The 14,668-nt window shown below is 38.0% G+C and overlaps 1 protein-coding gene across 6 annotated transcripts in view; it reads left to right on the top strand.

The window, feature by feature from the left end:
• Positions 1-14,668, top strand: part of PPP2R2C (protein phosphatase 2 regulatory subunit Bgamma) — a 190,214-nt gene that overhangs the window by 155,147 nt on the left and 20,399 nt on the right. For all 6 annotated transcript variants that reach the window (XM_066548641.1, XM_066548647.1, XM_066548644.1 and 3 more), the window contains one exon: positions 5,192-5,356. In XM_066548641.1, coding sequence (XP_066404738.1) covers positions 5,192-5,356 — 165 coding nt within the window. The remainder of the gene's footprint in view (positions 1-5,191; positions 5,357-14,668) is intronic.

Genomic DNA, 14,668 nt, shown 5'->3' with positions numbered 1-14,668 from the left:
TGTCAAGCACACTGAGGCCTAATGTACCCAGCCTGGAAGAAAGCTGGAGCCATTTGGAATTCGTTTTCCCAACTGGCACATGGTGTAGGAATGCTGTAACCATCATGTAGGAAGTGTAAAACTGGTAGAGCTTGATTTGTAGGCATCACAGTTCCCTCTTTGTAATGAAAATAGTGTGCACTAAATGACTTGCAGGGGAAACCACTCAGAGAAATGCTTATATTAAAAGTGTAGAGCCTCAGCAGGACCACAGTAATCAATTACTCTAAACTCAAGCCCTGGCAGCTTCCATGAATTGCTATTGATTTCAACTGCTAGTCAGTGAATCTTTCTCAGGCTAGGCAGGAATGTAGGTGTGAGATGCAGACAAAATTAGTAACCTGAATAAACCTCTGTGGAAAACACAGGGAACTGCCAGGTTTGGTAAAATATGTTATGCCGAAGGTTATTTTTTGAAATTGCTTAAATTTGCAAAAACCTAAGTCCCACGCAAGGATAAAAATGAAGTGTCATATCAGCATATATTGAAATAAGAAAGATGAGAATTTTGTTTTTCTTGTGAAGTTATTATGGAAAATTTTGTCTGGCTTTCTAAAGAAAGCCTCACCTCCGCCATTGCAGTTGAATAAAGGGGGAAGGGGGGCAAGTAATTTTTTTTCTCGAGCCTACTTCTGACCATTGAAACTATTTCTTTCTTGCAGTTAACCCACAAGTCATTTAAAAATTATTCCAAAACAGTGGTAGAAGATTTAATGCTTTAGATGTCATAGCTTGTGAGCTACAAATTTGTTCTCTACAAAATTCAGTTTCTTGTAGAATTCCTTGATGGTTTCAAGAAGCAGCTATTTCTTTATGCATACTGTTCACTTCAAAGGGAATTTAATCTGTTTTGAGGAGGCTGCTATGTTTCCATTATCATACAAGGAAACTTATTCTGGGACCTTTTTTGCTCAGCAGGAACTCTGTGTATTTTCCACATTCTCATTATTCATGTTTTGGCATGAGCATAAAGCAGGCATGCTCATTTATATTCTAGCTGATCAAGAGGAGAAGTCTGATTAATATGAATTTTGGATCAAGGTGAGGGTCAACTTTGTAATCTGCAATAAAAGAAACTTTCTGGAGTGACTTCTCCCAGAGGGGAATATTTCTGTTAGATCAGTGGCCCAGAGGCAATGGAACAAATTTCCTTCCTCCTGTTACCCTCATTTTGCTATCAGCTGAACAGCAGCAACGCACAATACTGGATTAGAACTAAACATACCATATAACTGAATGGTGTACTCAGATCACATTCCTCACACTGCATATCATTGCAGGTTGTTAATCATGCCTTTCCTTATGCTCTTTCCTTTCTCCTCTCTTAGAATTTTTCTTCTCTCCCCCTCCCCCTCCCTCAGATCTTTCCCCAAAGCCTCCTTGCAGCCAGGCCCCACCTGCTCACTCTCCTTTGTTATACTTCTGTTCTTGAGTACTTTAGGGAAGGTAACTCAGCCACAGTAAAGGCTACATTGCCTTAGAGTAGCTTTGTTGCCTTTCCCAAAATTGCCTTTCCTGGTCTTGTAGTTCTACTAACCCAACTGTGAGAACATCATCTCTCACCATTGTAGTTGCTGGGTTTACTTTGGTTTCCATTTATTTATTTTATTTCCATTTATTTTTATTTACATTTATACCACTTTTTATTTCCATTTTGCTGTGGAGAGCATCTATAAAGTCTGCTGGCCTCTTCATAGCTTCATCCTACTCCATGGAGCCAAGCAGTGGAGGACATGGTATGTAAGATAGCAAATAGTTAAGGGGGAAGGACCTGTTCTATTTTTCACAAGAAAGAAGATATTAAATTAGAATTAAAAGACTGCCAGTGCATTCTAGCCCATCACTGGTGAGGTGCAAGTTCAACCTTCCCTTAATGCAAGTATCTTCCAGGGATCAAAATGTCTTGTTCTTGTCAAGCATGTGTGGGAGTCAAAGCAATGTGAAAATTTTTCATTTTCTTAGGGGAAATTTCTACCCTGTTAAGGCACAGAAACACTGACTTTTTTAGGACAACAGAATTCTATCTAAGCACACTGCCAATGGTGAACTGAACTCTCTGTTCTTTCTGTCTTAGATGCCTTTGGTCCTAGGTGTTTTTTGCACACTCTGAAAATGAAGCAGATCACATGTGGTACAAGAGTCAGACGTGATTGGTATTTCAGAGGTGAGTGCAGTGGGGAAGAAGGACAGTGTCCCACTCAAGAGCCCTCCACAAGATCTGATTGCAGGGGAAGGCAGTATGTAGGAGACAACTACAGGTTTGTGCTATTACCATAGTTTTCTCTTTAGCAGTAAAATTTTCATTTAATCAGTTTCTGCCAGATTCCCTCTGTTTCATGCTTTTCAAGTTCACCAAAGGCCCTGCTTCTGAAGCACACTGTCTGGTCCAGTTTTTTTTTTAAATTTTATTATTTTATCCTGCCATGCAATACTGTGCTTAAAAGGAAGACAAGACACAAAGGGAAGATAGAAAATAGAAATGAGAAATGTCTCATGGGAGATGCTTGCCCTTACCATTTCATGCTAGTTTAAATACAATTCCCACACATCACATGTCAAGCTGTACTTGCTTGTTTTCAAATAGATGGCAAAAATCATGAGAGGAGGAAAATGTTCTTTTGTGTAACATATTCTTCTTTTGATATATTGGGTTCTGTAGCTGTCAAAACAAAGGCTGTTTTTCCATCTATTATTACAAATGCATTTGGGATAAATCTCATCTGCAACTCTCTAGTCCCTTGGTTGTTTACTTCAATATATTGTTACTGTTTTAATTTTTCTAAATCTAGTGGGATGATGAATTTTCATTTTTGCTATGGTCCTCAGTAGGCCAATGAGATTCTTTCTCAGTGGAGATTTAGATTATGTCTGGAAATGCAGTATGTTTCAAGTATTTTCTGCTTTTCTGGCAGGAGGATGGAATATTTAATTTCATTATTCGTTATAGGTTTATTCATTTTACACAATGAAAGGAAATTCATCAATAGTGTCTTCAGCATCCAGAAAAATGATACTTACTATGACTGTTTCATATACTCCATTTATATTTTATGTCTTTCTCATCACTCAGCAATTGCTCATTTCTCTGTTGAGAGGTAAAATTCTTCTATTGAGTAACCATAATTTCTCTGAACTCCACAAAGCAATTCAATCCCTGAAAGCAACTGCTTTTACTTAAAGGTGTTTCTTGAGACGAATTCACCAAATACACATAACTGAATAAAGGTTATCTTTTTTCTGTTGATTTTCAGGATTATTTAATGATGCTTTATAAAAGAGCTAAATCAATGTTTCTAAATCTTAACATTCATTATACTTTTATGAATCATGATGGATTCTTGGAAATGGATGCAAATGTGATAGTACAAGTAAGTAGGAATGCAGTTAAAATGCAGCATTAATTCATTCCCAGTTGTTATTAAATGTCACAAGATATTAATAGTTTTGCTGATATTTTCCTTTCTAAACCACATGGGGAAAGAAAAAAGAAAAACCCCCAAACCTCAACAGTGTGATATATGCGCAGTCATCAAGATAATTATCTCTGAATCTTTTGTACTATTTCACTGTAGTGAAATTCCAGACCTATATTTTTGAGAAAGATCAAAGTATGGTGTGTTAAGGTTGTGATGGACTGTATCCCATTCCCACAGAAATCAGTCAAAGGTCTTTGATTGGTCTTCCATTTGGGAAGTGGTCACAGTGGGAACAGAAAGAGGCTTAGAACCATGAATATGATTTCTCTCACCATCAATAAAACAGATTTTCTCATTTATCTTATCCTCTGAGATGTTTAAATTTTGAACGTCAGCTGATTCAAATTTTATGTTCAGGGAATGCAGGCACTGAGATGATTTGTGTTTAGGGCACTGCACTGGGGCTCAGTAGATCTGGGTTTGTTCTGTCATGCATTTCCCAAGTGATCTTATGCAAATCCTTTATTGCTTCTCGCACAAATTCATCAGTGAAACAGGGTAATGTTACTCTTCTTGTTCAAAGGATTTGTTAACATTTGGATGGCTTATCTGCAGCAGACTGCTGAGGGCCATGTGAAAATGCACAATCTTATTTAAATGTACTGCTTTACATATATATATATATATATATATATATATATATATATATATCTCCATCTTTCGTTTTATGCTTATGTATCTATTGCTTTCTTCTAGCCCCCTCATGAGACTGTTACTTTCATTCTTTTCTTGGTAAGCAATCTTTCACAGACTGGCCTTCTCCTCCAAGCATGGCCTCAGTGTGGGCCCTGGGCTTTAAGGCAGGTAATGTGTACAAGTGGATATGTAAGTGTTGGAGAGGCACCACATGAGTTACTCCTCATGTGGGTAATCTTTGGTGATCCAGCTGTCAAGTTTGTGCTTGGGGAACTAGATATTTGATGTATTTTTGTTCCAGATCATGTTCACTTAAACGATTCAGGTGTATGATTCTCAGTCACAGAAATTCATCCTGATTTTAGCAGAGGATATAATTTACATAAAAAACCTAAGAATGCAATTTCAGATACTACTTTGTATATATTCAAATACTGCACATATTTTTCCTACAGAAAATTGTATTAGTATATATTTACTCAAAATTAATAAATACTTCTGATACTTCTGTGTTTGCCGCACGTGCCTTTGCAAAAAAAAAAAAAAGGCACATTTTTTTTTTGGGAGGGGGGGGTCTTTTATCTTAATCTGCCTGTATTTTTAGCCTAAGTTGCATAATCATGAAAGCCAGTGAGCCTGACTGGAGTGAGCAGATCTGAGCTGTTCATTGTTCCCTCTCAATCAGCATTATCTGGGATAGAGCAGTGGTTTCAATAACAAGTACAGGAGATATAGCTACCTGCTCTCTATTAGCTTCAATGAAGCATTGAGAATTCTATGTCCCTGCAACACTGTTTCTTTGATGTCTTTGCCCAGCATGGATAAATGGTGCCCTGCTAATGGCATCTACAGTAAAACCGTGAAGACTGAGTTTTACTGAGTTTTGGTATTAAGTGGGCCAGGTATGGATATTGAAAACTGTACTGCTACCAAAAAATTGAGTATGTCTTTAAAAGCATTACATGTGTTCACATTTGCATGCTTCCTTCGAGTAAGAGTCATGGTTTACCTGCATTTTTCTTGATGAAACTTCCATTCAGACATTGTAGATATAAAGCCAGCCAATATGGAGGACCTGACAGAAGTGATTACAGCCTCTGAGTTCCATCCCCACCACTGCAACCTCTTTGTCTACAGCAGCAGCAAAGGATCCCTGAGACTCTGCGACATGAGGGCATCAGCCCTCTGTGACAAACATTCCAAGCGTAAGTCCTGGCTCCACTGAGCCCCAGATGTCATTAAAGTCTTACATTAAAGTCATATTCACACACAGTACGTAGATGGGTGCATACCCCAGTGTATATTTCTCACTTTCGGGCAAAAAGAAAAAGAAAACAGCAAAAAGAAGAATTTTTTTCACCTGTGCAAGTATTAGCTGTGAACTTGGTAACAGTTGTGTCTGTGACTGGTTGCCCTTACAGTTCTTATTGCAAGGATCAGTGAAGAACCCAGAACTCTAACGAAATAAAGAGGATTCCTAACAAATCAAAGAGGATGAGGGAGTATTTAAGTAGATGAGCATACTGGTTTGAATACACAAGTATGGTTCTCAATGCTAGAGCAAGTAAATTTTGATTGTCAGACTGGCTTCAAATTTTGAATCTGTTTTGTGAATTGGGAAATCTCAGTATCCTTCCTAAAAATGTAGTCCCACATTCCCTATATGTATTTTTTCAACATTATGTCTGGAAAAACTCAGAGGAAATGCAATAAGTAATCAGGATGGGGTGGGGGAGGGTGGAAGGAGGGGAAGAAAAAAAATTGTGTTGGTATAGAAGTTGTCATCCATCCTACATGATTTTATGTAGCCTGTGAAATTTTTAGATGAACCACCAAATCATGATAGTTCATATCTGAAATGAACATGAGCAAAAGGAAGTAAAATTTTAAAATATGTGACTATCTTTGTTCTCAAAGTAAAAGTTGAAGAAAAATGCTTGTTTATATTGTCTCACTACCATCTCTTTGTGGTCTAGAGAAGACAGACTGTGGTTCTTCCCACCAGTAATCTGGCAAGCCTGGGCACTTTGCCCCGTGCAAAGCACCTGTTTGTTCCTAATCTCCTGAGGCTGAAAATACCCAACCATGTGGGTGGTTGCTGAGAGGTTGAGAACCTCATGAATGAGCTGTGGTGGCTCTTTAGCCACCTTCAGGACAAGGGCTTTTCCAGGACACCTCCATCTCACAGAACTGGGTCATCAGTCTCTTTTGCCACGCTGAAACATTGGAAGGAAATTGAAGAGAAATTCTTTTAGTACCAGAGCACATAAGAAGGTTTATGTCATTCAGTGCCTACTTGAACCTGTTTGAGACAGGCAAATCTTATTAGTAGGGGCAAGAGGGGAGGAAAAAATATGCAAAGATTTAAATGAGACATAAGTGGTGCACAGATTTCATACATATACTATTTTTAAAACGGAAGTGAATTTACTAAAAAGCCTGTGACTAGGCCTTTTGAGTGCAAGGAAAAATGCACATGCTCAGAACCTCTTAGGATGTGGTGTTCAATTATTAAAAAAAACCTTCAAGGACAAGTTCCCAAGCAGAGAAGTGCTTTACCTTTGTTAGCTGTATCTCTTGTACTTGTAGGGGGAATTCAACACCATGAAGTGAAATGTAAGCATGACACAGTCTGACACAATGATGTGAGTTATCCTGTCCCACTTAATTGTTTTGTTCTGTAATACTTCCATTTCTTCCTGCTAATAAGGCCTCCATGGCCCTGTAACTCAATGCCAAATGCCAATCAGAACTTATTACAGCCACAATACAGCAACACTGTATGAAAGAAGGCATTTTATGCTGGAAGGGAGTGCAAGGTCTAATGGTCATTGATTAAACCCCATTTTCCAGATCTATGAGTTAGAAAATAGCCATTTAATGTAGCATTGCTGCACTGAAGTCAAGTCAAGCTCATTGAGAATCTGAGTGTGTACAGTACAAAATTGATACAGCAATGGTAGAACTTCCAAAGTGTTAAAAGGAGGAGGCCCATGTACTGCTGATTGGAGTGGTTTCAGTATAGTTCTCAGAGACAAGCAAAGTGAATTATATACAGCCCATAGCAGCCCATAGCAGTCCAAAACCAGCCTGCAAAATCAAGTTATTTGCATGATTGTCTCTCTGGTACCTTGACTGTGCATCTGATTCCTCTTTATGGTAGCTAAATTTACAGCTGGTGCATATGCGTGATCAGTACCCTGCTCTTGTAGCTTGCCTTGTCTTTCAGTCTTTCCCCATAACTGACATCAATTTTCAAGCAAAACACCACAGCTGGAGTCTCAGTAAACCCTCATCCATCCCTGCTTTCTCAGCACAGTCTAGGGTGCTGTATTTCAGATGCTGTATCATTGTGTGCTGTATTTCAGATGCTGTTCCAAGATTGTAATGAATGTACAGATTCTTAGGGATAAAAGATACAACGTAACACTTAAAAAAACCTCTTGGATAATGAGCATATGTTGTGAACTTTTTCATTTGCTCCTTTTCCCTTCATTTGTTCAAATCTCTGTAGCTCTCACTAAGTCCATTGCAGCTCCTGAGGGGAGAACCCTTCCATTTGTATAGGTTTAGAGAGTGCCATGAATAATTACTGTGCCATACTGCAAAAATAAATTACATATTCATGTCTGTAGTGTAAGTCAACCATCACAGGATGTTAATAAATTATAGTGTCTTGAAGATTTCTGGTTTTCTGAGCTTAGTGGCAGAATCTCTCTTTTCAGCATTAGTGACAGCAGCACTACAAGGTTTCCCTTATAAATCCTCCTGGCTTTGACATGGACAAGATGAGACTACTTCCATATGTACTCATCCTTGATGCCTATGCTGAGATTTAATAGCAAACTGCCAATTTGTGTGATGAGTTGTAATGGGGGGATATCTGTCCCTTAGAAAAATTATCTCAAACGACCAAATCTGTTTATAAGGCAGTGAAAAAATATCAGGTCAGTAGCGGAATTTTAAATGGTCATTGAGATTCAGATAAGGTGTGATAAAATGTGTTGTGTCTCTAATAGACTACCTGAAACTGCTTCTTATAACAGCTCTGCAACAGATTTTGCAGTGCTGAGTGAGGAAAAGAAAATCTTACATAGTTATTGCAAATGTGTATCAGGGAAAGACCACTCTGTAACCACAGAGCAGGTACATACATAATGCTGTTCCCTGTTATTGTCAGACTTTCCAAGTAGTGGGAGAGGATGCCACCAAAAATGCTCTGGGGAAGAGGTGCCAAAGAGATGAGCACCCCTGCTTGTTTAGACTATTAGAGGAGTGGGACTGAGGAAGGTGTTCTTGCAGTCCACAGTGTTATAGGTAAAGATTAAAATTATGAAAGTCAGACTCAAGCAGCAGCACATAGGGAATTAATTTAAATAATATGGAACCTTTCACCTAAATAGTGTACTTGCCAAAGCACCCAAAGATTGCCTTTGAGACGTCATCAGGCAACATGCATGGCAGTGCAGTGTAGAAAAATGGCAGTATATGGAAATCTGTGCCAGCAGCAAAAGTATTGTTAGAGCAGTCAGTTGGGAACATTGAAGAAATAAAAGAATTAACCCCCACCTCAAATTCCATAAATTTTTATGCAAGGGGTTTAGGTGTCAAGGAAGGCAAGCATAGGAATACTCTTGCAGTACGATCATCCTGACTAAAAATATACTTACAGCAGCATTTGCTCCGTTAACGAATAGTTGCTAATTTGGTTTTTAATCTTTTATGGCTAATATTATGTTCAGAGATCCTCATAAATGTGCATGTAGTTAATATCATTCTTCCAAACAGCTGGTAGGCTAGATGGGTACATATGGTTGTTTCAACAAATCATGGAATAAAGCAGTCAGCTAAAGAAAACTGAGCATGTGAAGTCGGAAAAAAAATAAAGTGCTTTTTCAGTAGTTCATCAGAATTATTAAAACTATCATTAAATGGTAAATATAAACTGTATAGTTATGTAATATGGAAATTTAAGCCACTCAAGAGTATAACTCCTATTGATATTTTCTATTGATATTTCAAGCCTTAATATCTTAAAGTCATTGCATGCTTCAGAAGCTGTAGTAATTTATTTAAATTCTGTATGTTGCTTTAAGGGTTTTTTAGTATTCATTTCTTAATATGTATTTGTAGATTAAAACCCTGTTTCTAATTATCCATTACCCATGTGCAAAGTTTACAGCAAAATACTGCAAGGAAAGAGGAGCTGCAGTTTCAAGTTTATTGCTCTGTGTGCTACAGCGATCTTAAAACCCGAAATTTTGGGATTGTCTAGCCTTAGCCTCTGTCACCATGAGTTGGTGCTTTCTGACCTCCAGACAGACTTCTCAAGCTCGTGTCCCCTGGGTCTGTAGCAGGAACCATTCAGAGCCCTCTTCCCTGTGAGCATCAAGGGTTTGTAGGTGACAGGCAATGCCAACCCACCCGAGCAGAGCAGAGCCTCTCAGCTGGTGCATCCCAACCCCATGGGCTGGACAAGCAGGGTCTTAAAAGCGTAAAGTAGCTTCCAGGATCTTAAAAGCATAAAATGGTTTCCCAGCAGTGCAGAGTGAATTCCAGGTTTGGTCTGTGAGTCAGAGATGCCACCCAAAGATGAAGGGTGTGGTTTTTCCATTGAGAGTCCTTTTCCACATTTTTATTTGAAATCCAGGCCTGAAAGAAGTGCCAGCCTTTCCCCAAGGATAAATGCCACTGTCCTGTCAGTCAGGCATGAAACTCAGTTGGGTTATCTGCTGGGCTTTTTTGAGATTGCCTTTGATTTTAAAGAATTCAGAATCATGGAAGCAGCCAAGGCACAAATAAGCTACTTAAACATGTTGAATTTTTAAAATTAAATTAGTTATATTTACCAGTTGTTTAAAGCAGGTTGGAATTTCAGAGACAAGACACCTTTCAGACCTCTGGCTGAATATGGATTATCTTTCACTTGCAACAGAGAACAACCAGATGCACAAAAAAGCCTGTGACAGACTATTCCTCCTGGATTTGCTAATTAATATTGACCTTTCCAAATGAATGATGCTTATTGTCTGGCTGAAAAAGAGACAACTTGTTTTTCTTCTGTGTGAGCTTTACATCTAAAATACGCTTTTTATTTCTGCATCTGGTCTCATGTCAGGTCTCATGTCATCTGAGAGAGAGACAGTCATTACTCTCCCTTTGTGCATAGAGAGGCCCCTGTCAAAATGATGTCCACTTCAGGCAAAATCTGCAAGTTTTCATGTGACAGGAGTGAAACTTATCTGAGCTTCTGAAATGATTTGACCCCGTGCTTGATGAAGGCTTGTTCTCCTTATCCTAATTCTGGATTTATTTTTAGGCATGCACTACAAAGGCATGTATGCATTGCTGATTTTATATCCCCAATGAAAAAATGTGCCCATATCCTGACAATATTGTAATTATGACTGTCACTAAAGGTCTGTTACTACAATTTCATGCATGCTAAACTAGACCCTGGAATGGATCCTTCCTTGTACAGGAATCCCACTGAAATTTAGTAACAGATTGCCTTTAGCATGGGCTCCAAAGCTTCCATTCTGCTCAGTTTGGATGAATGTATAAAGACATTTAAATAAAGACATTTAAAACATGGCTAATGAAAATTCAAAAATGTTTCTACAGAAATACAATTATGTCTATATATTGTTTCCTCCAGTTGTGCAAGAGATGTTAAAATTAAATCTGAGGAAGAAAAAACCTGATTTATATACTCCTAGCTATCAAATACTAGGAGGAAAGAGAAAAGCCTGAAGCAATGGTAAATGATTTATGATTGAAGAGGTGTTTCATTAACCCCATCTCCCCCAACCACACAGAGATAAAGCAAATAATTGCTGGAAGATTGGTTTAATTATTCAGTCGATTAAAATTCCTGTCTTGTTTGCTTAATTTTTTTAATAGCAGCAAATACTGCTTTTTAATGTCTCATGAAACCAGCTTTCAAGATCTTATTTCACTGGGGGAAAAAACTCCACTTATCACTAATCTTATGTATCAAGATCAGAAAGACTTACACATCAGTTTGGCTGTAGAGCAGCAGTAGTTTTATGTCCCATTAACTCCTTGGGATTGCTCACAACACGTGGCATTAGGCATGCACATAAGTCTTTGTGAGACCCAGTTTAAAGAGGCTTGATCTTCTAGATTGGCTTTGTGTTTTTTCAATTCCTTTTCACTCTTTAGCACCATTTCTCTTTATTAACAAACTCACTGGCAAAGTTATATTAATCTAAGCAACTCTGCAGTGAAGCTCCCACCCACTGATCTTCAGCTATTGATCTGGCCTTGCCTTTCAGCACTAATGCACCCTCCCTTGTGGTTTGTGACAAGCTGCAGCAACTCAGTGCAGATGGTAAAACAGATTCTTAAATATTGATTTGAGGCTCCACTTTTAAAAGCTATGCTCTGCAGAGGTATTGATGAGAAGCCTGGTTTTAATACTGGGTCATTGGATAAAGGAATGCTGTACGGGAGGTGAAATTTCAGACTCGTGGTGTGGAGGGTCAGAAATTTGCTCTGAGTAAAAGGAGGAAAATGAGATGTGTAAGTGACCAGGGCACAAAGAGGTGCCCTCTGAATTCCATAAAAGCGAGTAGAAAATGGAAATATAAACCGATACTTCTTTTTAGTTTAAAGCAGGATAAACAGCTACAGGCTACGGTAATGTAAAATGTTAAACAAATGTGTCTCACAAAATAATTGTGTTTTAGATTGCTTATGAAAGCAGATTCAAAAACTCCCTCTCATGTATAACCATATCAATCAGTGTAGACCAAGAATGCAAGGTTGTCACATTAGCAGAATATTCTATTATTGAAAAAGAATTTCCAAGGGAGATGAATGTATGAGTGGATTGGCTTAATGCAAAACAATAAAACATTCAGAGATAGTGAAAGATAGAGTAAATAATACTGGTAAATCAAATTATTATCATGAATAATAAAGCTAAAAGGTATAAAGAGACCATGAATTTCAATGGGAGCTTTCAGTTGGGCTTGATTCACTTAGAATGAACTCATCTACTCTTTTGCATTAAATTCTAAAATAGATTTTAAACAGTTCATAAAAATGACCATACCTGGGCAGACCAGAGGTCCTTCTAGCCCAGTTCTGGCTCTGATATTGGCAGTGGCAACATCAACAGAAAATGTAAGAGCAGACCAAGTATAATCTTTACCCTCTGCAATTTGCAGCTGGAAACTTGAGGTTCAGGGACCTTTGTGGAAGTGAAGTTACTTCATTCTGCAATACTGAAATGGATGTTTGGGATTTTTCCTTTCCTTGAAGTTGTGCAGTTACTCTAGAACCTGTGTGTACTTTTTACCATTCACAATATCTTTCAGAAAAGTCTTTAGTAGATTAATCAGGTACAGAATGAAGGACCATCTTCACTCTGCTTACCCTGTCCTGGTTTCACATGGTGACCCCGACTTGTGGATTGGAAGAGACAGTGTACAAAGTGAACTGTCATTCCCTGTTCATCCTTTCCATGCCACTCTTAATTACCACCCCCTCAGTCTCTCCTAGGCTGAGAGACCCCAGTCTGTTTAGCCATTCTTTGCATGCAAGTCATTTGGTATTTCTGGTCATTTTTATTGCCCATTTTTATGTCTTCCTGAGATCTGTACCATATCAGAGATAAGCCCAGAACTATGCTTAGCTCAAGATGTGGCATTTCTTGAATTAAACAGCACCAAAAAATGCTTTCTGTGTTGAATATTAGTAACAAGTGTCATGTACTTAAAAAAAGAAAGAATATTAGTATTTTCATAGAAGCTCAAATGAATTTTAGTTCAGATTTTTTATGCTAAATGATGAAATATGTGATAGAGCAAATCACAGCTGACGTGGGAATAATGCTAATTTGACATTTAAAATAATAAAGTATAGTTAAATAATTTGTTATTTTGGTTAAAATTTTTTATTTCTCATCTATTAGGAAAGCATATTGGTTTTTGCTTCTTTTCTTCCTGTGGCTAGTCTGTCAAGACCAGTGAAATCCCATACATTTCAAAGTACTGTTTTCCAATATGTTCTAATCAGGGATTGCAGCCATTTTCATTTGGGATCTGGAATGAAATAGGGATTTAGTTCAAATGATAAATTATTTGGCCTGGGACTGAGCCCATTTTGTGTGTTTATGAAATTAAAGCCCAGTGAGGGACAACCTTATCCACCACTGGTATTTCCAGGTCCAGTTGAAATTCACCTGTTGTTTGTGTACCAGTATAACCCAGAGGTTTATCTGTAATAATTCTTAATTTAGTCTAGCTGCAGAATGTTTACTTGCTTATATAATAAAAATGAAAAAATTGTTTTTCCTGTCATGTTCCACCAAGTAACAACAAGTACTATAAAATCAGAAATTTCCAGAACAGGATACAAACTATAAACACTATCCTGTTTAAAAAAAAAAAAGCATTGATAAGTTATTATTTGTTTGTAAGTAGAAGGAAAGCAGTGGGTTTTTTTTCTCTTTTAAATGAGCCTTTAAAGCTGTTTATAATTTTATCCTATGACTGATGGAATTTCTTACAAAATCTGTGGAGCAGATTTCTGTTCATTTCAAGTTTTCCTTCTTGTGATGATTTCAGGAGGAATACAGAATTTTATATACTATATCAGATTGTGACACTGCACCCACCATATAAGACAATTTTAGCATTATTTTTAATATTTCTTAAAGTTCACATATGCCAGAATTTACACCCTGCAACCATTAAAGCTCTGCCCAGCTGCTTGTTTAGAATTGAACTTGAAGATTACTTTGGTTTAGATTTTGTTTTTCTCTATTGGATGTATCTTTTCCAATAAATAGCAGATGCAGGTGTGTGGAATCACGCCCATGTTAATGGGAAGTTGAGGTGGCAGCACCTGTGACCCCAGAGTGCAGTTGAGAGCCACAAGGTCTTAGTGCACCACACTTCTTTTGGCTACTGCCTGAGGCACCTCCTTTCTTTTTTCTTCCTGGCCAGTGTCTGGGAATGGACCTCTCCAGCTACTCTTGCTGTTCCTGGCCATTTTATTCATTTAACTTTAGATATCTCCATATTAGAGATGCCTTTCCTATCCACTGGAAGAGGAAAGTCTCCATTCTGCATTAGATCAGAGAAATTCACAAGGAAACAAGAATATTTTTTATGAGGAATAAGAGTTTGTTTTTCAGCAGATGGTATTTCCTTTTAAGAAAGAAGCAGCATATTTTTATGCTACAGATTTTCTTCAGGATTCAGGAAAACAGCACTCTGGCAAGTATCCTTCTATGAACCCATCCTTCTCTGCAAAATCTGGACTTCTATAAGAAGCTACTGTGGTTTTTACCTTGTGAGCTGTGCAGAAAGGAATTGAGCATTTTTATTTCCCTAAGCAGCCTTCCCAGTTTATCCATGTGACTGCTGGTGGCATAAGGGGCAGGAACAGTGTCTTCCTGGCACGCTCCTCTTGAAACCCTGGCTGTACTCAGAGAGATGCTTTGCTTTCCTCTGTAATTCCATGACATTTCTCCGTGCCAGAGT

The sequence above is a fragment of the Molothrus aeneus genome, chromosome 4, assembly GCF_037042795.1.
Source record: "Molothrus aeneus isolate 106 chromosome 4, BPBGC_Maene_1.0, whole genome shotgun sequence".
In the NCBI taxonomy this organism is placed as follows: Eukaryota; Metazoa; Chordata; class Aves; order Passeriformes; family Icteridae; genus Molothrus; species Molothrus aeneus.
This window is presented reverse-complemented; position numbering and strand designations above follow the sequence as displayed.